General features: G+C 63.3%; 3 protein-coding genes across 5 annotated transcripts; all 3 read right to left on the bottom strand.

Moving 5' to 3' along the window:
• Nucleotides 1–539: 539 nt before the first annotated feature.
• On the bottom strand, nucleotides 540–2,703 carry NDUFS8 (NADH:ubiquinone oxidoreductase core subunit S8). Of its 3 annotated transcripts, none has more exons than XM_068397816.1 (7): nucleotides 2,643–2,703; nucleotides 1,724–1,771; nucleotides 1,574–1,636; nucleotides 1,343–1,432; nucleotides 1,082–1,254; nucleotides 870–998; nucleotides 540–765 (listed from the first exon to the last, which is right to left on the bottom strand). In XM_068397816.1, the coding sequence occupies exons 2-7, from the start codon at nucleotides 1,761–1,763 to the stop codon at nucleotides 634–636; spliced, it is 627 nt and encodes a 208-aa protein (XP_068253917.1). In that variant the 5' UTR covers nucleotides 1,764–1,771; nucleotides 2,643–2,703; the 3' UTR covers nucleotides 540–633. The 3 variants fall into 3 exon arrangements, with proteins under 3 accessions (XP_068253917.1, XP_068253920.1, XP_068253919.1); XM_068397819.1 differs by having other exon boundaries at nucleotides 1,724–1,774; nucleotides 2,643–2,688; XM_068397818.1 differs by having other exon boundaries at nucleotides 1,724–1,790; nucleotides 2,643–2,684.
• A 1,421-nt stretch (nucleotides 2,704–4,124) lies between these two features.
• Nucleotides 4,125–11,151, bottom strand: LOC137661939 (aldehyde dehydrogenase family 3 member B1-like). Its single transcript, XM_068397747.1, has 10 exons — nucleotides 10,949–11,151; nucleotides 10,613–10,775; nucleotides 7,033–7,143; nucleotides 6,773–6,893; nucleotides 6,552–6,637; nucleotides 5,989–6,070; nucleotides 5,202–5,588; nucleotides 4,815–4,981; nucleotides 4,501–4,600; nucleotides 4,125–4,398 (listed from the first exon to the last, which is right to left on the bottom strand). The coding sequence occupies exons 1-10, from the start codon at nucleotides 11,068–11,070 to the stop codon at nucleotides 4,205–4,207; spliced, it is 1,533 nt and encodes a 510-aa protein (XP_068253848.1). The 5' UTR covers nucleotides 11,071–11,151; the 3' UTR covers nucleotides 4,125–4,204.
• Nucleotides 11,152–11,744: 593 nt separating this feature from the next.
• ALDH3B1 (aldehyde dehydrogenase 3 family member B1) lies at nucleotides 11,745–18,546 on the bottom strand. The gene is made up of 9 exons (XM_068397759.1): nucleotides 18,429–18,546; nucleotides 15,706–15,816; nucleotides 15,457–15,577; nucleotides 15,218–15,303; nucleotides 14,957–15,038; nucleotides 14,410–14,796; nucleotides 14,013–14,179; nucleotides 13,693–13,792; nucleotides 11,745–12,263 (listed from the first exon to the last, which is right to left on the bottom strand). The coding sequence occupies exons 1-9, from the start codon at nucleotides 18,522–18,524 to the stop codon at nucleotides 12,070–12,072; spliced, it is 1,344 nt and encodes a 447-aa protein (XP_068253860.1). The 5' UTR covers nucleotides 18,525–18,546; the 3' UTR covers nucleotides 11,745–12,069.
• Nucleotides 18,547–20,033: the final 1,487 nt, after the last annotated feature.

Raw genomic sequence — 20,033 nt, 5'->3', positions numbered from 1 at the left:
TCCTCTTCCCCAGGAAGGGCCCGGCCACGGGGAGGGACCGACCGGCCCGCCCGGCCCCCCCCTCCCGGGACTCCCCTTCCCCGGGGCGCAGGGGACCGGCAGCGCACCCCTCCGGTCCCCCTCCCCGCGGGGGGCACCTCTCGGAGCCAGGACCCCCCCACCACCATCCCCCCGAGGAGCACGGAGATGGAGACCCCACCCCCCGGAGCCGGTACCACCGGACCCCCCCTGAATGGTCCCCCCACAGCCCCCGAGCCGGCTGCAGGCAGGGACATCCCCCCTTGCCACCCCCAAACCCCTCTGACCCCTCTGTCCCTGCCCCTTCATCCCTGCCTGCGCCCCCCAAACCATTCCTGACCCATCCCCTCCCCACCCCACACCCTTCCCTGCCACCATGTCCCTGTGCCCCCACCCACGGTGTCCCCAGGACCCCCCTTCCCTTCCCCAAGATGCACCCCCAGGGCTCCCCCCGCCCAGGGGGGCTCAACCCCTCCCCTTCCCCAGCGCTGGCAAGGAGGAGCCACGGAGAAAGCCGGACCTCTGGGTTGGGAAGGGGCAGATGCGGGGGGGGCAGAACCCCCCCCAGACCCTTTATTAGGGGAGCGGGGAGGGGACGTGGCGGCCCCCCGGCCGTCACCGGTACAGGTAATCGGCTTGGATGTTGGCGGCGATCTCGGCCTCCCACTTGTCGCCGTTGTTGAGCAGCTTCTCCTTGTTGTAGAGCAGCTCCTCGTGCGTCTCCGTGGAGAACTCGAAGTTGGGGCCCTGGCGGGATGGGAGACGGTTGTCCCCAAAGCTCGCCGGACCCCCCGCCACCACCCCGGGCACAGGGGGGGTCTCTGTGTGCGTCCCCCCACCCTAAATCTCACCTCCACGATGGCATCCACGGGACAGGCCTCCTGGCAGAACCCGCAGTAGATGCACTTGGTCATGTCGATGTCGTAGCGGGTGGTGCGGCGGCTGCCGTCGGCGCGGGGCTCGGCCTCGATGGTGATCGCCTGGTGAGGAGGGGGGGGACACACCGTCAGCTCCCGCTTTGGGGAAGGCCCCGGGGAGGATGAGGAGGGGGATGAAGGCTGACCTGGGCCGGGCAGACGGCCTCGCAGAGCTTGCAGGCGATGCAGCGCTCCTCGCCCGAGGGGTAGCGGCGCAGGGCGTGCTCCCCGCGGAAGCGCGGGCTCAGCGGGCCCTTCTCGAAGGGGTAGTTGATGGTGGCCGGCTCCCGGAACAGGTAACTCAGCGTCATGGCCAGGCCTGGAAGAGGGAGAAGGGGGCGGGGGGGGGGGTTAGGGCACCCTCTGGCACCCGGGACTCGTTGCTCTCACGGAGGAACCAGGCTCACCTCGGAAGAGCTCGGTCCACAGCAGGGTCTGGGCGGCGCGGTCGGTGATGGAGCGCATGTCCATGGCCGGCTCCTGCACGTTGACGTACTCTGCGGGGAGGGGGACGCGCTGTGCCCACCCCGTGGGGACATGGAGGGGCTGTGCCCACCCCGTGGGGACATGGAGGGGCCGTGCCCACCCCGTGGGGGGCACCTGGGAAGGGACGGGGCGGCAGCACCCCCCCTACTCACTGTAGCAGCCCCTGGGGCTGGTGGTGCTGAGCGGGCGCAGGTAGCCCAGGGGGGCCGGTGGGCCTGGGGGAAGGGGAGAGAGAGAGAGGGGTCACGGGGGGTTGGGGACGAGGGAGAGAGGGGCGAGGGGGTGCCCGGCGCGGCTCTCACCTGCACGGGCAGCCCGGGACAGCAAACGCAGCGTCGCCATGGCCGGTCCTGCTGCCGGCAGAGGGGCCTGGCCTGACGCTCGCCACCAGCCCTCAGCAGGCAGCTGGGGGGGGGCCAGGCCCCCCCACTGCCCACAGGAGACCCCAACCCTCCACCAGAAGAGACCCAGACCCCCCAGGCACCCCTCCTCCCGCAAGGGACCCAGGTATCCTATCCCCCCCCCCACCCCAAGAGACCCAGAGCTCCTACCCCCCCCAAATGAACCCAGGTATCCTGCTGCCCCCCCCACACCTCCCCCAAGGGACCCAGATGTCCCACTGCCCCCCAAAGGACCCCCCCCCACCTCCAGGAGGGACCCAGGCTGCTGTTCCCCCCCCCAACTTCCCACAATGGGCCCAGGTGTCCCCTCCACAAGGTACCCAGATGTCCTACCCCCCCCAAATGGACCCCCCCACCTCCCCCAAGGGACCCTGGCTCCTGTTCCCCCCCCTAATGGCCCCAGGTGGCCCCCCAAGGGACCCAGGCTCCTGTTTCCCCCTCCCCCAATGGCCCCAGGTGGCCCCCCAATGGCCCCAGGCATCCTGCCCCCCCCACACACACCCCCCCAGACACACAGGCAGGCTCCCCCACACCCAGGGACCCACAAGCCCTGCCCCAAGCCCCCCTCCCCGCCCTCCAGCACCCCACTGACGGCCCCCCCCACACCGCACCGAGCCCCCCTCACACCCCCGGCCCCAGGAAGGCCCCAGGCGCCCCCTATGAGTGTCTCCAGGGAGGGGGCCCAAGCGGCCGGGCCGCCCCCTCGCTCCCAGGCGGGTTCTGGGGACCAGGACAAGCCACCCTGGGCCCCCCCAGCCCCGGTCAGGCCCCCCCCGCCGCCCCAGGCCCCCCCAGCCCCGGCCGGGCCCCCCCCGCTCACCTCCCCCAAGGACCCGGGCGTCCTGACCCCGCCCCGCCCACAGCGCGCACTGCGCAGGCGCGGCCGGCAGCGGCGCAGGCGCAAAGCGGCGCCGGCGTCACGGGGCGGGCCGCCGCGCTGGAGGCGGGGCTTTGGGGGGTAGGCGGGGCCACGCTCGCTTCCCATTGGTCGGAAAGCGCTGAGGAAGGGAGGAGCTTCGCGGACTGGGCGGGGCGGCGGCGGAGCGGAGCGGTGATTGGTCGGAAGTGAGGCGGCGGGGCGGGTCCGGAGCGTAGGCGGAAGTGGGTGTTTGTTGTGGCGGCGTGGGGCGAGGGCCGGTACCGGGGCAGCGGACGGAGCCCGGAAAGCCACCGGGAGGGAGCGGAGAGGGGCTGCGGAGGGCAGCACGACCCGGACCGCTGCAGGACGCGGCCTCTCGTCCCTCCTGTCACCTTATCTGTCCCTCTGCTCCGGGCTCGGCTGCCCGTGCCCGCTCCCAGGCCCCTGATGGCTGCGCCAGCCCGTGCCGGAGAAGGGGGGGTGGATGCCCGGGCAGGGGGCGGAGGAAGATGGGCTCATCCCAGCTCAAGGATCCGGGAGGGAAGCGTTGCCGTGGGCCTTTTAGGGGGAAGAGTCCCCAAGGTGGGGGGTACGGGCAGCAGGAGGTGACCACCGGCATCACCCCGGAGCACCCCACCAGCCCTTCCGCCCCCCCGGCTGCGGTGGGGCCAGGGGAGATGGAGGAGGATGGGTGTGGAACCCGTAGAGCCAGCGAGGGGCTGTGGGACCTGTGTGGGGTGCGGAACCTGTGGGGTGCAGGAGGTGTGGGGCACAGGAGCTCTCTGGGGTGCAGGGAGGTGGGGGGTGCAGGAGCTCTCTGGGGTGCAGGGAGATGTGGGGCACAGGAGCTCTGGGGTGCAAGGAGCTCTGGAGTGCAGGGAGGTGTGGGGCACAGGAGCTCTGTGGGTCCGGGGAGATGGGCACAGGAGCTCTGTGGGGTGCAGGGAGGTGTGGAGCACAGGAGCTCTCTCGGGTGCAGGAGATGTGGGGCACAGGAGCTCTGTGGGTGCAGGGAGGTGTGGGGCACAGGAGCTCTGTGGGTGCAGGGAGATGTGGGGTGCAGGAGATGTGGAGCACAGGAGCTCTCTCGGATGCAGGGAGATGTGGGGCACAGGAGCTCTCTGGGGTGCAGGAGATGGGTGCAGGGAGATGTGGGGCACAGGAGTTCTGGGGTGCAGGGAGATATGGGGCACAGGAGCTCTAGGGTGCAGGGAGCTATGGGGCACAGGAGCTCTGGGGTGCAGGGAGCTATGGGGTGCAGGGAGATGTGGGGCACAAGAGCTCTGTGGGTGCAGGAGACGTGGGGCACAGGAGCTCTGTGGGTGCAGGAGATGTGGGGCACACGTGGCTCTGCCCCTACCTTACTGGCCAGCAGCTCCATCCCATGCCCTGACCGGAGGGTGGCCACGGAGGCAGGGGCAGGCAGGAGGCCACCGGTTGCAGGGAAACACCTTTCATTGCACGTGGCCACCAGGACCACTGTGACCGGCAAGCAGGAGCCATCACGGGGCAGCCAGGGGCCCTCAGAGCAGGGTGCAGGCCCCCTTGCGCTTCACCTCGGAGGCGGCGCGGACGATGCCCAGCTTCTGCGGGCTGTAGGGCGGGTAGCGCAGGGCGTTGAGGGCCTCCCGGCCCATGCTGCGGTGCAGGCAGCCGCGGTGGTGGGTGAAGGTGTCGAAGGTGAACTTGCCGTGGTACATCCCGTGCCCGCTGCTCCCTGCAACACACGGCACGGGCGCCCCGTTGGTGGCTGGGTCTGCCCGTCGCCCACCCGTTGTGGTCCCCTCTCGAGGAGGAGGCGCCGGCGATGGAGACCTACCGATGCCACCGAAGGGCAGCGAGGTCAACGTCACGTGCATCAGGGTGTCGTTGCCGCAGAAGCCACCGCTGCTGGTCCGCTCCAGGACCTGGTTCACCACCTGGGAGGGAAGCAGAGAAGGTGGACACGGGTCTCACACCCTGTTCCCGCACCTCCAGCTGAAATCCTTCCCCCACAGCAAGGGCTGTCTGCTCTAAAGATAATTTTTGGAGCGTGAACATGGCTGAAGACACCCACCAAGGAGCATGGGGCAAGCCCAGCCCTGGCCATGGCCACAGGGCTGGCCCTGGCCTCACCCAGCCCGTATGCTCTACCTTGTCATCAGAGGAGAAGGCGTAGACAACCAACGGCCGCTCACGGCTGTTGATGAAGTCAATGGCTTCATCCACGTTGGCCACAATGACAAAGGGCAAGATGGGCCCGAAGATCTCCTCCTGCATGATGGGATCAGAGGGCTGCAAGTCCACCAGCACCGTGGGAGCTGAGGAGGAAGAACCCCAAACGCATCAGCCACGCAGAGGTGATGACACCTTGGTCCTCTCACCAAGACCCACACCTCCTAAGGCAGGACACCTCACCAAGCTCCCCTGCAAACCTCCCCTAAATGTCACTTCCACCTAGAACCTTCCCTCCAGTTGTGAGACCCTCTCCAAAATCCAAGTCCACTCCACGCAAGGATGATGTGAAGCTCAAGCCCTCACCGATGTAGCGCTCCTTCTCGACCGTCTGTCCTCCGATGACCACGCGGCCGCTGCGCATCAGCTCCTGCACCCGCTGGAACTGCTTGTCCCCCACGATGCGGCCGAAGTCGGGGGACTCCTGGGGGTTGGGGCCATAAAACTCATCGATGGCCTTACGCAGGGCGGGCAGCAGCTTCTCCTGCATCACCACGCTGCACAGCACGTAGTCGGGGGCGATGCAGGTCTGCCCCGCGTTGAAGAAGCGGCCCCAGGCCACCCGCCGGGCCACGTTCTGCACGTCGCAGGAGTCGGACACGTAGCAGGGGTTCTTGCCCCCCAGCTCCAGCGTCACGGGCGTCAGGTGCTGGGCAGCGGCCGTCATGATGATCCTCCCCACCGAGGGGCTGCCTGTGGGACAGGAAAAGGTGCATCATGGTGAGGAACCCACCACGCTACAGCCCAACCCATGGCCTTACCCTTATGAGGAGCGAGGGACAGGGAGGTCATGTCAAGTCCCACTCCTGTCCTGCACCCACCCTGGTGAGCAGCACGTGGCTGAGCCCTCACCTCGAGCACCCTCTCCAGCTCCACCATGGCATCCCCCAGCTCAGCCATTACAAAACCCAGTTATGGCCACCAGATCCTTAGACATGTTGGTGGCAGATCCTCCACTGGATCCTGACACCGGATCCCCAACACAATGAGCCCTCCCCTTCACATTGATGGGCCCAGTAAGCCCTGGTGGGAACCCCCATCCCATTCTGCACGAGAAACCAGGCAGGGCTCAGCTCTGGCCTGCGGGACGGACCAGTGTAGAAGATGTAGTCAAACTTGTTCTCCAGCAGCCTGGTGGTCTCCTGCACGCCGCCAGTCACCACAGCAAAGCAGTCCTGCAACAGAGGAGGAAGGGTCCTGTGCTGTCAGCATCTGCAACCGCCAGGGGAGGGTCAGGTTGGACATTAGGAAGCATTTCTTCTCAGCAAGGGTCATTAGCCATTGGAAGGGGCTGCCCAGGGAGGTGGTGGAGTCACCATCTCTGGAGGGGTTTAAGAAAAGCCTGGCCATGGCACTTAGCGCCCTGGTCTAGTTGCCATGGTGGTGTCAGGGCAATGGTTGGACTCGATGAGCCCAGAGGGCTCTTCCAACCTCAGTGATTCTGTGAGCCACTCTGTCCCCATTCCCACCAGCAGCATCCCGGGCTGCTGGGCCTGTGGCCACCAGCTGGGCATGGAGAAAGGAGGCACGGCAGCACCTGAGACCGGGGATGGTGTGGGCTGGTGTGTGCAAGGCAGGCGCAGTGCCAGGAGGGCACAGCTCGGTGTGTGCAGGGGGTGGGAACACCCCAGCCGTGAGACAGGGAGAGCTGCTTACTTTGTCCAGGTAGCTGGGCAGCACTTCAGCCATGAGTTTCTCCGTGTTCTTGGTCATCTCCGAGGGTTTGACGATGACACAGTTACCTGGGGGGAGATAGGATGTCAGAGCAGCGACACGGTGACACCAGCCCTTCTGGCACCTCAGCTGGGGGACAAGGTGCCCTCACCAGTGCCCAGCACTGCCTGGATCCTCCAGGCCAGGGTAGAGGTTTGGCCCACCTGCAGCAATGGCCCCAACGAGGGGCCCCACGAGGAGGTTGACGGGGTAGTTCCAGGGCGCGATGATGAGCACCACCCCATACGGGTCCTTGCGGATGAAGGCAGAGTCCAGCTGGGTCACCTGCAGGACACCCACCCTGTCAGGAGTGCTTCATGGCAGGACAGGTCCCAACCTGCACCACCATCTCCATGCCAGCGTCCCACCCAGCTCTGCCCAGGCGGTGGGTCCTTCCCCCCATCCTCCTCCTCTTCCCCCTTACCAGAGTCTTGTCCACGTTCTCATCCTTCACCCAGTGGGACAGGTTGTTCAGGGTCTCGTGGAGCTCGTTCTTGCAGAGGAGGATCTCGGAGAACTCGGCTTCGAAGGGCGGCTGGGGATGCAGAGCACATGTCACATACACGTCACCTCGGCACGTGCTGCACGCTCTTACCCCTGCCCTGCGTGGCTTTTTACCCAGGATTTGGGGACTCAAGGCCCTCACGTCCCGTGGTGGATGCACACTTTGTGCTCACCCCAAACAGAATCACAGAATCAATGAGGTTGGAAGAGCCCTCTGGGATCATCGAGTCCAACCATTGCCCTGACACCACCATGGCAACTAGACCAGGGCACTAAGTGCCATGGCCAGGCTTTTCTTAAACCCCTCCAGAGATGGTGACTCCACCACCTCCCTGGGCAGCCCCTTCCAATGGCTAATGACCCTTGCTGAGAAGAAATGCTTCCTAATGTCCAACCTGACCCTCCCCTGGCCAAGCTTGAGGCTGTGTCCTCTTGTCCTAGCGCTGGTTGCCCGGGAGAAGAGGCCGACTCCCACCCCGCTCCAACCTCCCTTCGGGTAGTTGTAGACTGCACTAAGGTCACCTCTGAGCCTCCTCTTCTCCAGGCTAAACACCCCCAGCTCCCTCAGCCGCTCAACCAGGGACCCTTCAATGTTCGCCCTACAGTTGGGTTTCTTCTCACCCAGGGCTACAGTGGAAGGTGAGGTGGATGGGGACTGGTGGGGAAAGGGCAGGTTCCAAGGATAAAACCCGCCGGGCCTGGGGGATATCCACCACCCAGGTGTCAAGATTTGGGAGGAAATATGGGAGAAAAGGGAATATGCAGATTTTGGAGCCTGTACGTGCAGGGTTTTTTGGCAGAGTGAGCTGAGGAGGTGGGGAGGAGATCCACCACCGAGCCTAGGAAGGAGGGAGAGCAGGAAGCAAAGGCTTCCAGAGGTTGTCCTCAGCAGGACTGGAGGAGGGATAGCCACGGGGAGAGGGAGCACGAAGGGCGGAGGAGTTTGGGAGCAGTGCAGGTGTGGGGCTCGGCACGACGTCGGGAGGAGAAGCAAGATGAAGGAGAAGCTGGGCTGCTCCTCAAGGCAGATGGCATGAGCAGAGCCACACGCTGGATGTCTCTTCCAAGGAAAAGGGAACCTCAAGCAGATGAGGAAGCACAACTGACACCAACGATAGCGATCAGCCCACTGCGGTGGGCACTGGGACGAGCGGGGTGTCTCGGGTGGGCTGGAGCGGCTGGGCTTGTGCCAGGGGATGCGGCCCAAGCAGGAGCTGAGCCCCGCACGGGGCTTTCCGAGATGAGGCCAGGGAAGCCCGAGGCTGGTACCTTACTGGGGAGCAGAAGAAAGAAGAAGCAGAGACACAGCGACCAGGGAGGGCATTGGAGGTGTCCAACAGTGCCATGGCAGCATGGATGGAGCACACCCACGGCTCTCACTGCGGGTGTGCTCCATCCTTGGATGGAGCATCCATGGATGGAGCATCCTTGGAGCATCCTTGGATGGAGCATCCATGCATGGAGCATCCTTGGATGGAGCATCCATGCATGGAGCATCCTTGGATGGAGCATCCTTGGATGGAGCATCCATGCATGGAGCATCCTTGGATGGAGCATCCATGCATGGAGCATCCTTGGATGGAGCATCCTTGGATGGAGCATCCTTAGATGGAGCATCCTTAGATGGAGCATCCTTGGAGCATCCATGCATGGAGCATCCTTGGAGCATTCATGCATGGAGCATCCTTGGAGCATCCTTGGATGGAGCATCCTTGGAGCATCCTTAGATGGAGCATCCTTGGAGCATCCATGGATGGAGCATCCTTGGATGGAGCATCCTTGGATGGAGCATCCTTGGAGCATCCATGGATGGAGCATCCTTGGATGGAGCATCCATGCATGGAGCATCCTTGGAGCATCCTTGGATGGAGCATCCATGGATGGAGCATCCATGGATGGAGCACCCTCCAACCAGGAGGCAGCACTGCTGGCTTCCAAAAATATTTGGAAGTATCACGTTTGCCCCGTTTCTGAGCATCCTTCAGCGAGCCTGGGCTGGACAGACCTTAGATCTCACTCAAGGCACCATCCTTGTGTCCATGGATGAGCTGGAGGGGGTTACTAAGCCATAGCAATCGCCAGCAGCTGGGGGATAACCCTCAGCAAGGTGCTGCCAACCCGGGCTTGGTGTGGGCAGGGAGAGGCAACCATGTGATTGATTAAAAAAATAATTCGTGCCTGGACTCCTGTGAAATGGTTAATAATTGTACGAAGGAAGAGGTTAAATTTTAACCCCCAACAGCATTGCGCCGTCTTGGGTTCGTCGGCAGAGTTTTTCCATCTCAGGTGGGTGGTTATCAGCCACCGCTGGTTTTCTTATCTCATGCTGAAGGTTGGATGGGCAAGACCTTCACCCGAGCACTGAGTGCCAGCCCCGGCCACCACCAGTGGCTGGGCACCACAGAATCAATGAGGTTGGAAGAGCCCTCTGGGCTCATGGAGTCCAACCATTGCCCTGACACCACCATGGCAACTAGACCAGGGCACTAAGTGCCGTGGCCAGGCTTTTCTTAAACCCCTCCAGAGATGGTGACCCCACCACCTCCCTGGGCAGCCCCTTCCAATGCCTAATGACCCTTGCTGAGAAGAAATGCTTCCTGATGTCCAACCTGAACCTCCCCTGGCCAAGCTTGAGGCTGTGTCTTCTTGTCCTTTCGCTAGTTGCCTGGGAGAAGAGGCCACCACGTGAGCTGCGAGCCCTGCACCAGCCAGGCCTGACTGGAGATGCTCACCAGCGGGCAAGGGAGGGAAGGTGGCCCCATGTCTCTCCACCGAGGGAGCATCTCACCCGGGATCGAGTCAGCCCTTCCCAAACCCCACCTGGAGGCTTCCCAGTGCAGGTGGGTATGAGGCCACTGCCCAGACAAGGAAAGGAGAAGCACAAAGGGTGCAGAAGGAAATGGGAAACAGGGTGGCACACCTTTCCCTCAGGGGATCAGGCGTTGCTCTGGGTCTCCTCCCAGCACAAGAGCTGCTTAAAAATAGGAGAAATGATGTGGATCCCCTGGATCCAGACTGCGGTGAGGAGGGGGAGGATGTTCAAAGGGAAGCTGTGGACAAGGGTGAAGAAGGAGGGATGCTGAGCCCTGTGTGGTGACAAGGCTTTGGCTGTGGGCAGATGAGCTGTACCGAAGGGGGAACTGTTGGGCTGGGGGGACTGGAGCTCCTTGGGGACTTATGGAGACGCAGGGGACAGGTCTGCTCTGCCTCTGTCCTTAGTGGCCCTGACATAGGTGTGGGGGAAGGAGCAAAGAGGTGGGAGACGATGCAAGGCCGGGGGGTCTGGGCTCTGAGAGCTGCAGCCTGGGTGAACACCAAGAGAGGGCAGGGGTGGCCCTCTGGTGATTTGGTGGAGATTTGGTGGCCTCCACCCACACCCACTGGCTCCGAGCCCCGACCAGGTGGGGAAGCTTCACCAAGGCATCGCATCAGCCCTCTACCAGCCGCTACCCCTTGGCTCCCCCAGCCCCTGGGTGCCCCGGTTCCTGGCCCCCTCTCACCTTGCCCATGTCCAAGGCGGTGGCATCCAGGATGTCCTGCTTCTTCTCATCCAGGAAGCGTCCCAGGGCCTCCAGCTGGGCCATGCGGTACTCCATGGGCCGCGTCTTCCCCGAGAGCCAGGCTGCCCGCAGGTCATCCACCAGCCTCGCGTAGGGGTTCCCGCTGCGGGGACAGGGATGTCAGACATGACCCAGCCCCATCCCAGCCCCTCGTGCTCCCAGTGACAAGGGAGAGGAGCTTCACATCGCCCCAGCACCAAACCAGAGCCCTGGGGACAGGGCAGAGCACCCGGACCCCTCCCCTCTCCCCTCTATGCCCCGGCCCCACGCTCTCACCTCGTGGCATCGCCATCCACGCTCCCCTTCCCACCACCACCATCATCCTCGGGAGCTTTGCCGGCCCCACTGCCCAGGGGCTGCTGCACGCTGGGCTGCGGGGAGACGCCGCCGGTCTCCATGGTCCCCTGGCAGCGGCACGGGGCTGCCCGCGGGCTGGGCAGGCTGCTGGCAGCCTCACACCAGCTGGGCTGCGAGCCACGGGTTCCTCGCCCCAGCTAACGGGGTGGCTTCAGGGAACCCAGCCAGCACCCTGGCACCGCAGCCAGGACCCTGCCGAGCTCTGAGGCTGGCTGTGGTGCAGGCAGGGTGCAGGCAGGCTGCAGGCAGGGTGCAGGCAGGCAACCGCCCCTGTGCCCGCTACCGGCTTCCTGCTCTGCCCCTTGGCTGCCTGCCCCACCGCACGTCACCGCTGGCTCCGCTCCAGCCCAAACCACTTGGGATGTGAAACAAGGCCCGGCTCCAGCCTTGGGCACCTCGCTGACACGCAGCCACCAGGCACGGGGTGATGGAGGGGGACACGACCCCAGCGGGGTGCGACGGTGTGGCTGAGGGGGTCGGTGTGATGGGTGGGGACATTGGGGGTCTGGGCATGCACCCCCTGGGGCTTGGCTACCAGATTCCTGCCTAACACCCCCCCCCCAAGCCAGGCGACGAAGGCACGAGGCGAGGCCAGGCAGGAGAGCTCAATGCAAAGGCTTTACTACAGGCAGGTTACACGGAGGAGAAAGCCAGCACTGAGAGGAGGGAGAGCGAGGTTCACCCAGGAGGAAAGGGCCGTCTAACGGGCGACGGGGCTAACGGCCGGTCCTCAGCCTCGTGGGGACCGTTCCGCCGCTGGGAAGAGAAGTGTGGGGTGAGAAAAAGGACCTGCTGCCACTTCAGATGCGTCCCAGCAAACGGTGTGGAGCAGAGGCAGCTGGGGAGGAGCGAGAGTGCGGGAGGAGATGTCCGTTCCCCTGTCTGATGGGCATCAGGGAGGCGAAGGACATGCCAAGAGGAACGGGGTGCTGAGGAGTGAGGAGGACACCAGCCTCCCGGGGAGCGTGGGTTTGCTCCCCCGGGGGGGGGAACCCAGCCAGAAGTGCCCCCCGTGGTCCGTGCCCGGCGCGGAGCAGCCCTCAGAGCAGGGTGCACATGCCCTTGCGCTTGACCTCGAAGGTGGCCGTCACCAGCCCCAGCTTCTGCTCATTGTAGGGCGGGTAGCGCAGGGCGTTGAGGGTCTCCAGGCCCATGTTGCGGTGCAGGCAGGCGCGGTGGTGGGTGAAGGTGTCGAAGGTGAACTTGCCGTGGTATTTCCCCAAGCCACTGTTTCCTGCAACACACAGCACGGGTCCAAACTTGCCCCGGGACTCTGCTCCTCCCCATGCTGAGCATCATCGTCAGCACAAGGAAAACTCCTCAGTTTTTTTTATCCAAATGCCATGGAGGAGGAGATCTCACCCTCCCCTGGGCCTTGTCCCAGCTCTACTCAGCCCAGCAAACCCTTCTGCAGCCCACCACTCTTCATAGGTCCAAGTGCATCATTTTGACCAACCTACTTTTATCTACATAAGCTTTGCTGGGTCTACAAGGCTTGATGTCCCCCTACCACTCCTACAGTGCTCTACCATATCTACCCATGGTTAGGAGCTACCAGCATGGCCCCTACAAAGGTCAGCTTCTTCCTGGAGCTCTTAAAAAATCTGAGCCCCATTGGCAGCACCGGCAGCTCCTGATTCCTGTGGCTGGTTTAAGCTTGAGGTTGCAGATGGAGGTTAATAGCCCAATGACTTCACGTCCGAGCTACTGCGGAAGCTTTGGCAAACGCCATCTCACCCCGATGACTTCAGACCCTTCACCTGACCGAGCTGCTATAAAATGGCTTCACCTGATAATTTGAGGCACTTTGTCTGAATCATTTCCATAAAGATAAGTTACAGTATTGGGAATCACCAAAAATTGTTCCCTGAGCCACAGGCAGGCGAGGAATTAATTGTGCTTTGCTGTCGTGGTGTCCTGTGATGTCTGAATCAGGCGTCAGCCCCGACAGAGATGCTGAGCATGGGCAGCAGAAAAGAGATATTTTCCCCAGAGAATGTTCTGGAGAAGAGAGCAGGAGATGGGGAAGTGTCCTGGGGAAACCTCATCAGAGGCATCCTGTGTTCCTCTGCTCTTCCCTGGACAACCAGGGCTCAGGGCTGGGCAGGCCACACTGTCCACCCAAGAAAACAATTGTGGTTGCCCCTGGAGAGCAGAAACTCTCCCTCTTCGCCGAGGAGGATCCCCAAGTTACCATCAGCAGGTTCACCAGACATTTGTAAGCATTTTGCTCCCACTGTTTAGTCCTAAAAGGAGCTCCCGGGGAAGCCTGAGCAGGGCAGGAACCCAGCCCTGGCACAAAATTCCCTCGCGGTGCCCACGCTGCTCAGAAACACCAAGGAAGGATCCCAGCGGTACAAACTTCTCTACAGTCCTATGAAGCAGGGAACACTGCGCTTGGGGTGGCAAACACGGAGAGGAGAAACCTCAGAGGGCTCCACGTGTGTGCAGCAGAGAAAGGGCTGCAAAGCCTGAGAGCTCAGCCCTGGCGCAGCGAAGCAAAGGGCTTCTGGTGGGGTCCTACCTGGTGCAGGATCTCCCTACAGAGCACTGAGCCCAGCCCTGGGTGCCCCATCTCCCCTGAGACCCTTCCTCACCAGGGGTAGGGTCACGCCTGGCTCACATTGGCCAGGGGCAAACAGGCCCAGGGGATTTGGACCTACCGATGCCACCGAAGGGCAGCGAGGTCAACGTCACGTGCATCAGGGTGTCGTTGCCGCAGAAGCCACCGCTGCTGGTCCGCTCCAGGACCTGGTTCACCACCTGGGAGGGAAGCAGAGAAGGTGGACGCGGGTCTCACACCCCAGCTCCACGAGCAGCGCTTGTCAAACATCCCCCACCTCATCCATCAGCCCGGTGTGCTCGGAGCAGCCAGGCTCCAAAAGACCCTTCCAGAGCATTTCATGGGGTGTCGGTGAGGTGGGCACTGGCCCCACCACCCCATTTCCCTCACCCCCCTTTCTGGTCCCTGCACCACACACACCTTGCAGTCACAGGAGAAGGCGTAGACAACCAACGGCCGCGGCCGCGCGTTGATGAAGTCAATGGCTTCCTCCATGTCGGCCACAACGACGATGGGCAGGATGGGGCCGAAGATCTCCTCCTGCATGATGGGATCAGAGGGCAGCACGTCCGCCAGCACCGTGGGAGCTGAGGAGGAAGAACCCCAAATGCATCAGCCACGCACAGAGGTGATGACACCTTGGTCCTCTCCCCAAGACCCACACCTCCTAAGACAGGACGCCTCGCCAAGCTCCCCCATTCCCCTGCAAACCTCCCCTAAGTGTCACTTCCATCTAGAACCTTCCCTCCAGTTGTGAGACCCTCTCCAAAATCCAAGCCCACTCCACGCAAGGATGATGTGAAGCTCAAGCCCTCACCGATGTAGCGCTCCTTCTCGTCCGTCTGTCCTCCCATGGCCACGCGCCCGCTGCACAGCAGCGCCCGGACGCGGCGGAACTGCTTGTCCCCCACGATGCGGCCGAAGTCGGGGGACTCCTGGGGGTTGGGGCCATAAAACTCCGTGATGGCCTCACGCAGGGCGGGCATCAGCTTCTCCTGCATCACCACGCTGCACAGCACGTAGTCGGGGGCGATGCAGGTCTGCCCCGCGTTGAAGAAGCGGCCCCAGGCCACCCGCCGGGCCACGTTCTGCACGTCGCAGGAGTCGGACACGTAGCAGGGGTTCTTGCCCCCCAGCTCCAGCGTCACGGGCGTCAGGTGCTGGGCAGCGGCCGTCATGATGATCCTCCCCACCGAGGGGCTGCCTGTGGGACAGGAAAAGGTGCATCATGGTGAGGAACCCACCAGCTATGGCACAGCTCTGGGATGTGGCACTCTGGGGAGCCAGGGCCAGGGGAAGAGGAAATCCCTCTTCCTCGCTGCACAGAAACCAGGCAGGGCTCAGCTCTGGCCCATGGGACGTACCAGTAAAGAAGATGTAGTCAAACTTGTTCTCCAGCAGCCTGGTGGTCTCCTGCACGCCACCAGTCACCACAGCAAAGCAGTCCTGCAACAGAGGAGGAAGGGTCCTGTGCTGTCAGCATCTGCCCGAGCCACTCTGTCCCATCCCCACCAGCAGCATCCCGGGCTGCTGGGCCTGTGGGCACCAGCTGGGCATGGAGAAAGGAGGTAGGGTTGGAACACCATGGCCCCAGGGCAAGGACAGGGACAAGGAGAGCATCTTACATTGTCCAGGTAGCAGCTCAGCATTTCAGCAATAAGTCTCTCGGTGTTCTTGCTTATCTCCGAGGGTTTGACGATGACACAGTTACCTGGGGGGGAGACAGACAGGTCATCAGAGCAGTGACATGGTGACAGCCATCCCTTCTGGCACCTCAGCTGGGGGATGAGGCCCTTGGCCAGACCCCCTCGCCAGTGCCCAGCCCTGCCTGGATCCCCCAGGCCAGAGGACAGGTTCTGCTCACCGGCAGCGATGGCCCCGATGAGGGGCACCAAGAAGAGCTGGGTGGGGTAGTTCCAGGGCGCGATGATGAGCACCACCCCGTACGGGTCCTTGCGGATGAAGGCACAGTCCAGCTGGGTCACCTGAGAGGAAGGCCACCATCTCAGTGCCATTCCCACCACCTCCTGCCCTGCATCAGCCCACTCTGCCCATCCCCACCATTTCTCTCCCCCTCTTCCCATCCCAGGTCAGCCCCGAGCTTCTGCCTCACCAGATTCTTGCCCACGTGCTCGTCCTTCATCCAGTGGCACAGGTTGTTCAGGGTGTTGTTGAGCTCGTTCTTACAGAGGAGGATCTCGGTGAAGTAAGCCTCAAAGGATGGCTGGGGACAGACATCACATAAGTGTCACCCCAAGTCCGACCCCATCTCCTCCCCGTCGCCATCTCTCCCCTCTTCTGCCCACGAAGAGCAGAAGCTGTTAAGCAGAAGGTTGCTGCCACCTCCTGCAGCCCCCAGGGAATATCACAGTCCCTGAAATTTTATGAAAATAGGTATTTGGCCAGAGAAAAAAACCAATATTTAACATCTTCACAATATCTAACAGCCTCTTGAGCTCAGCATCGGTGAACAGAGCTCAGAGCCAAGGGGGGACCGAGCAATGTCACCAGAAAAGCTGGTACCAGTCTCAGAGGCAGCTCCACACCACTGACCTGGGATGGGACAGTGCTCTTGCACTGTGTCCCCACCGCTTGGGCACAGAAGCTGGAAGCGAAGCCCCGAGCTCCCTCTCACAGCCCGCACACAAAAGCTGAACTTAAGGCCTTGCTTTGGTCAAAGAGAAATGGGAAGAAGAGCAACCGCTTAATTAACCACCTCGTGGTGGAGCTCAGCTGAACGCCACCAGACCCCCACCCCAGGCAGAAACCCCCCGTAGCTCCTGGGGCTCCTGCAGCGAGCTGGCACGTGGCTGGGCAAGGCAGGTCGGGTGAGACACCCCGGTCGGGGAATTAAACAAACCCAGCAGGTTGCTCTAAGATAGACCATCCCAACAGGCAATGACTAAGTGGATGGTGACTCAGGTGGTGGGATGTCAGAGCCGGGATCGCAGTGGCCGCTGAGGCATTTCCTGCAGGTGCTGGGTCCTCTCCGCTGCCATAACCACAGCTGAGAAGCACCAACTCTTTGGATCCACCCAAAAGCATCCCCAGCTGGGAGCCGTCCTCCATCGCTGCAGCAAAACGCCACGTTGGGGTTGGGAAGTTTGGTTGCTGACTCCCAGGAGGCAACAGAATCAATCAATCAGGTTGGAAGAGACCTCTGGGATCATCGAGTCCAACCTCTCCTGCTCCACCACCAAGCCTCACTCAAGAGACCTTCAGGTCTCTTCAGGAGGCCGAGCTGCTCCTACACGTGAGGGCTCAGCAGGCCCATTGGACGTCCCGTGAAGCGACGGGGCCGCTCTCGGCCCGGGATGACGGTTGCATTACTGGGAGGATGAGGAAATTGCTGGTAAAGATGGACCACGAAGGGTTTTGATGGAACATGGAGGTTGAAAGATTAAGTCTGAGGTCATCCAAGTTCCTTCGATCATCGGTGGAGAGAAACCGGCATCCCTGGAGGTGAGGTCACCTCAGATACGTCAGACCAGATGAATTGTCCATCTAACTATGAAGGCCCGACTGCATAACAAGCACATTACTAGACAACGAGCTCTAATTACACGCAATTAGGAGAGATGAAGGACGCATTTCGAGCACTGATGCCTATCGAGCCCTGGCTGAAGGAGAAGGCGCTCACCTCCAACAAACAAGGCAATTACAAGCCCAGGGAGATGTCACGACGTCGAAACGCGTGTCTGAGGGCAGGGCCGCTGCGGTGATACACCCACGGACACGAGTCTGAGCACTCCCACTACCAGACAAGACCAGTTAGGCTGCACCAGGGCAAAGCCATCCCTCCAAAAACGTTTCCTAAAGCCACACGACCAAAGCGTGCGGTGGGTCTGTTGGGCTGCAGCACGTCAGGAAAGGAGAAAGGGGGACAAAAGGGTCCTGAAGCCACCAGGCAGAGAAGAGATGAGCTGAGACCACTAGACACTGAAGGGAGGTTGTAGTGAAGTGGGAGTCGGCCTCTTCTCCCAGGCAACCAGCGATAGGACAAGAGGACACACCCTCAAGCTTGGCCAGGGGAGGTTCAGGTTGGACATTAGGAAGCATTTCTTCTCAGCAAGGGTCATTAGCCATTGGAAGGGGCTGCCCAGGGAGGTGGTGGAGTCACCATCTCTGAAGGGGTTTAAGAAAAGCCTGGACATGGCACTTAGTGCCCTGGTCTAGTTGCCATGGTGGTGTCAGGGCAATGGTTGGACTCGATGAGCCCAGAGGGCTCTTCCAACCTCATTGATTCTGTGACACGGCCACGGCGGGGATGCTCCCGCTCCCTCGGCAGAGCTCCCGGCGTGCCACGACACCCAGAGCCACCCCCAGGTCCCCACCTGTGCCACCGCACGGCTCAGCACCGTGCCAGCGGAACCAGTCCCCGCGAGGCCGACCGACGAGCCGCCCCGGCCCTGAGCAGCCCCGGGAGGAATGTGCAAGGCCAGCGCGTTGCACAACGCCGGTAATCCTGGGTGCAACCTCTGTGAAGCCACCGGGGACCTGGCACGTGGGGTGGATGCGGCGGGTGAAGCTCGGTGACGCTCAGGTTCCTGGTTCAAGTGCACCAGGGATGGGGTTGGCAGCATCAACCCTGCCCAGTGGCACAGTCCCTACATGTGCTGTGGCCAACCCCGGCTATGGAGAGCTCCGCAGGGCCCCAGCACCTATGGGTGCTCCACACCAGCCCTGGAGCACATCAAGGGGGATGCAGGACCCCAACGAGGGGACCCCCACGCCCAGAGCCCCACCCCTCACCCAGGAGGATGCAAGACCCAGACAAGGGGGTACGCAGAGCCCCAGAGACGTGACCCCGGTGGCCAGCACCCGGCCCCCTCTCACCTTGCCCATGTCCAAGGCGGTGGCCTCCAGGATGTCCTGCTGCTTCTCCTCCAGGAAGCGTCCCAGGGCCTCCAGCTGCGCCCGGCGGTACTCCATGGGCCGCGTCTTCCCCGAGAGCCAGGCTGCCCGCAGGTGGCTCACCAGCCCTGCGTAGGGGTTCCCGCTGCGGGGACGGGCATGTCAGAGGGACCCCAGCCCCATGCCAGCCTCTCACACTCCCGGTGAGGAGCTCCACATCACCCCAGCTCCACATCGCCCCAGCCCAGCATCAAACTGGAGCCCCCGGGGTTCCTGGGGACAGGGCAGGGACTCCACACCCCTGAGTCTTCCCCTTGCTGCCAGGACCAAGGGCTCCTTGTGCCCCCTCCACGGCACCGTTCCCTTGGGCCATGCCAGCGTGTGGTGGCCCACAGACCCCAAACTTGCCACCCAGCATCCCGGGGACCCCAGCACTGCCATAGCACCCCTGCCCACCTCTTCCCACCACCCCATCTCCCTCCTGCCCCCCAGCCCCTCGCTCTCACCATACGGTACTGCAGATCACCGGCCCCTTCCCCACGCTGCCCGCGCTGCACCCCACGGGGTGGCACTTGCCGTAGCCTGGGGGCTGCTGCCCGGGGGGCTCGAGGTGCTGCTGCACGCAGAGCTGTGGGACGGGGCTGCAGGTCTCCATGGAGAGCGTGGTGGCCCTGGGGAGAGACACGGGGTGGGTCACGGTGGAGCTGGAAGCGCCGGCTGGGTCCCACGAGGAGTCACCTCGCAGCGAGACATCCGTGCCCCGAGCTGGCTGGGGCTGCCCGCGGCACCTTGGAAGGGTGGCTCGGAGCTCGGGGCTGTCCTGGCCGTGGGGTGACTCAGCCCGGCGCGGCTGCCCGAGGCCCCGGGGCGCCCGGCGGGGGATGCCTGGGATTCCCAGGTCGTCACGGAGCTGCTCGGGCTGCCCTGCCGACACGGGGGCACCCTGCGGGGACCCCAGTGTGGGGCAGCATCCCAGGCTGACCCCTGGAGACCCCAGGGATCCCGGTGTGGGGCAGCATCCCAGGCTGACCCCTGGAGACCCCAGGGACCCCAGTGTGGGGCAGCATCCCAGGCTGACCCCTGGAGACCCCAGGGACCCCGGTGTGGGGCAGCATCCCAGGCTGACCCCTGGAGACCCCAGTGTGGGGCAGCACCCCAGGCTGGCCCCTGGAGACCCCAGGGACCCCGGTGTGGGGCAGCATCCCAGGCTGACCCCTGGAGACCCCAGGGATCCCGGTGTGGGGCAGCATCCCAGGCTGACCCCTGGAGACCCCAGGGACCCCAGTGTGGGGCAGCATCCCAGGCTGACCCCTGGAGACCCCAGGGACCCCGGTGTGGGGCAGCATCCCAGGCTGACCCCTGGAGACCCCAGGGACCCCGGTGTGGGGCAGCATCCCAGGCTGTCCCCTGGAGATCCCAGTGTGGGGCAGCATCCCAGGCTGACCCCTGGAGACCCCAGGGACCCCGGTGTGGGGCAGCATCCCAGGCTGTCCCCTGGAGACCCCAGGGACCCCAGTGTGGGGCAGCATCCCAGGCTGACCCCTGGAGACCCCAGGGATCCCGGTGTGGGGCAGCATCCCAGGCTGA

Source organism: Nyctibius grandis, chromosome 4 (genome assembly GCF_013368605.1).
Source record: "Nyctibius grandis isolate bNycGra1 chromosome 4, bNycGra1.pri, whole genome shotgun sequence".
Taxonomy (NCBI): Eukaryota; Metazoa; Chordata; class Aves; order Nyctibiiformes; family Nyctibiidae; genus Nyctibius; species Nyctibius grandis.
Note: the sequence above shows the minus strand (reverse complement) of the source record. Positions and strands in the feature narration are given on the sequence as shown.

What these genes read in the sequence shown, in the direction of transcription:
- ALDH3B1 (XM_068397759.1), bottom strand. Translation starts at nt 18,524, where the DNA reads ATGGAGTACCGCCGGGCGCAGCTGGAGGCCCTGGGACGCTTCCTGGAG. An exon ending in TGAGCTGCTACCTGGACAAT is followed by an intron (nt 15,039 to 15,217) that starts GTAAGATGCTCT and finishes CCTCTGTTGCAG; the next exon opens with GACTGCTTTGCTGTGGTGAC. An exon ending in CGAGAAGGAGCGCTACATCG is followed by an intron (nt 14,180 to 14,409) that starts GTGAGGGCTTGA and finishes CTTCCTCCTCAG; the next exon opens with CTCCCACGGTGCTGGCGGAC.
- LOC137661939 (XM_068397747.1), bottom strand. Translation starts at nt 11,070, where the DNA reads ATGGAGACCGGCGGCGTCTCCCCGCAGCCCAGCGTGCAGCAGCCCCTG. An exon ending in CCGCCTTGGACATGGGCAAG is followed by an intron (nt 7,144 to 10,612) that starts GTGAGAGGGGGC and finishes CTGCATCCCCAG; the next exon opens with CCGCCCTTCGAAGCCGAGTT. An exon ending in CGTTGGGGCCATTGCTGCAG is followed by an intron (nt 6,638 to 6,772) that starts GTGGGCCAAACC and finishes ATCTCCCCCCAG; the next exon opens with GTAACTGTGTCATCGTCAAA.
- NDUFS8 (XM_068397816.1), bottom strand. Translation starts at nt 1,763, where the DNA reads ATGGCGACGCTGCGTTTGCTGTCCCGGGCTGCCCGTGCAG. An exon ending in GTCCCGGGCTGCCCGTGCAG is followed by an intron (nt 1,637 to 1,723) that starts GTGAGAGCCGCG and finishes CCCTTCCCCCAG; the next exon opens with GCCCACCGGCCCCCCTGGGC. An exon ending in CCGTGGATGCCATCGTGGAG is followed by an intron (nt 766 to 869) that starts GTGAGATTTAGG and finishes CCATCCCGCCAG; the next exon opens with GGCCCCAACTTCGAGTTCTC.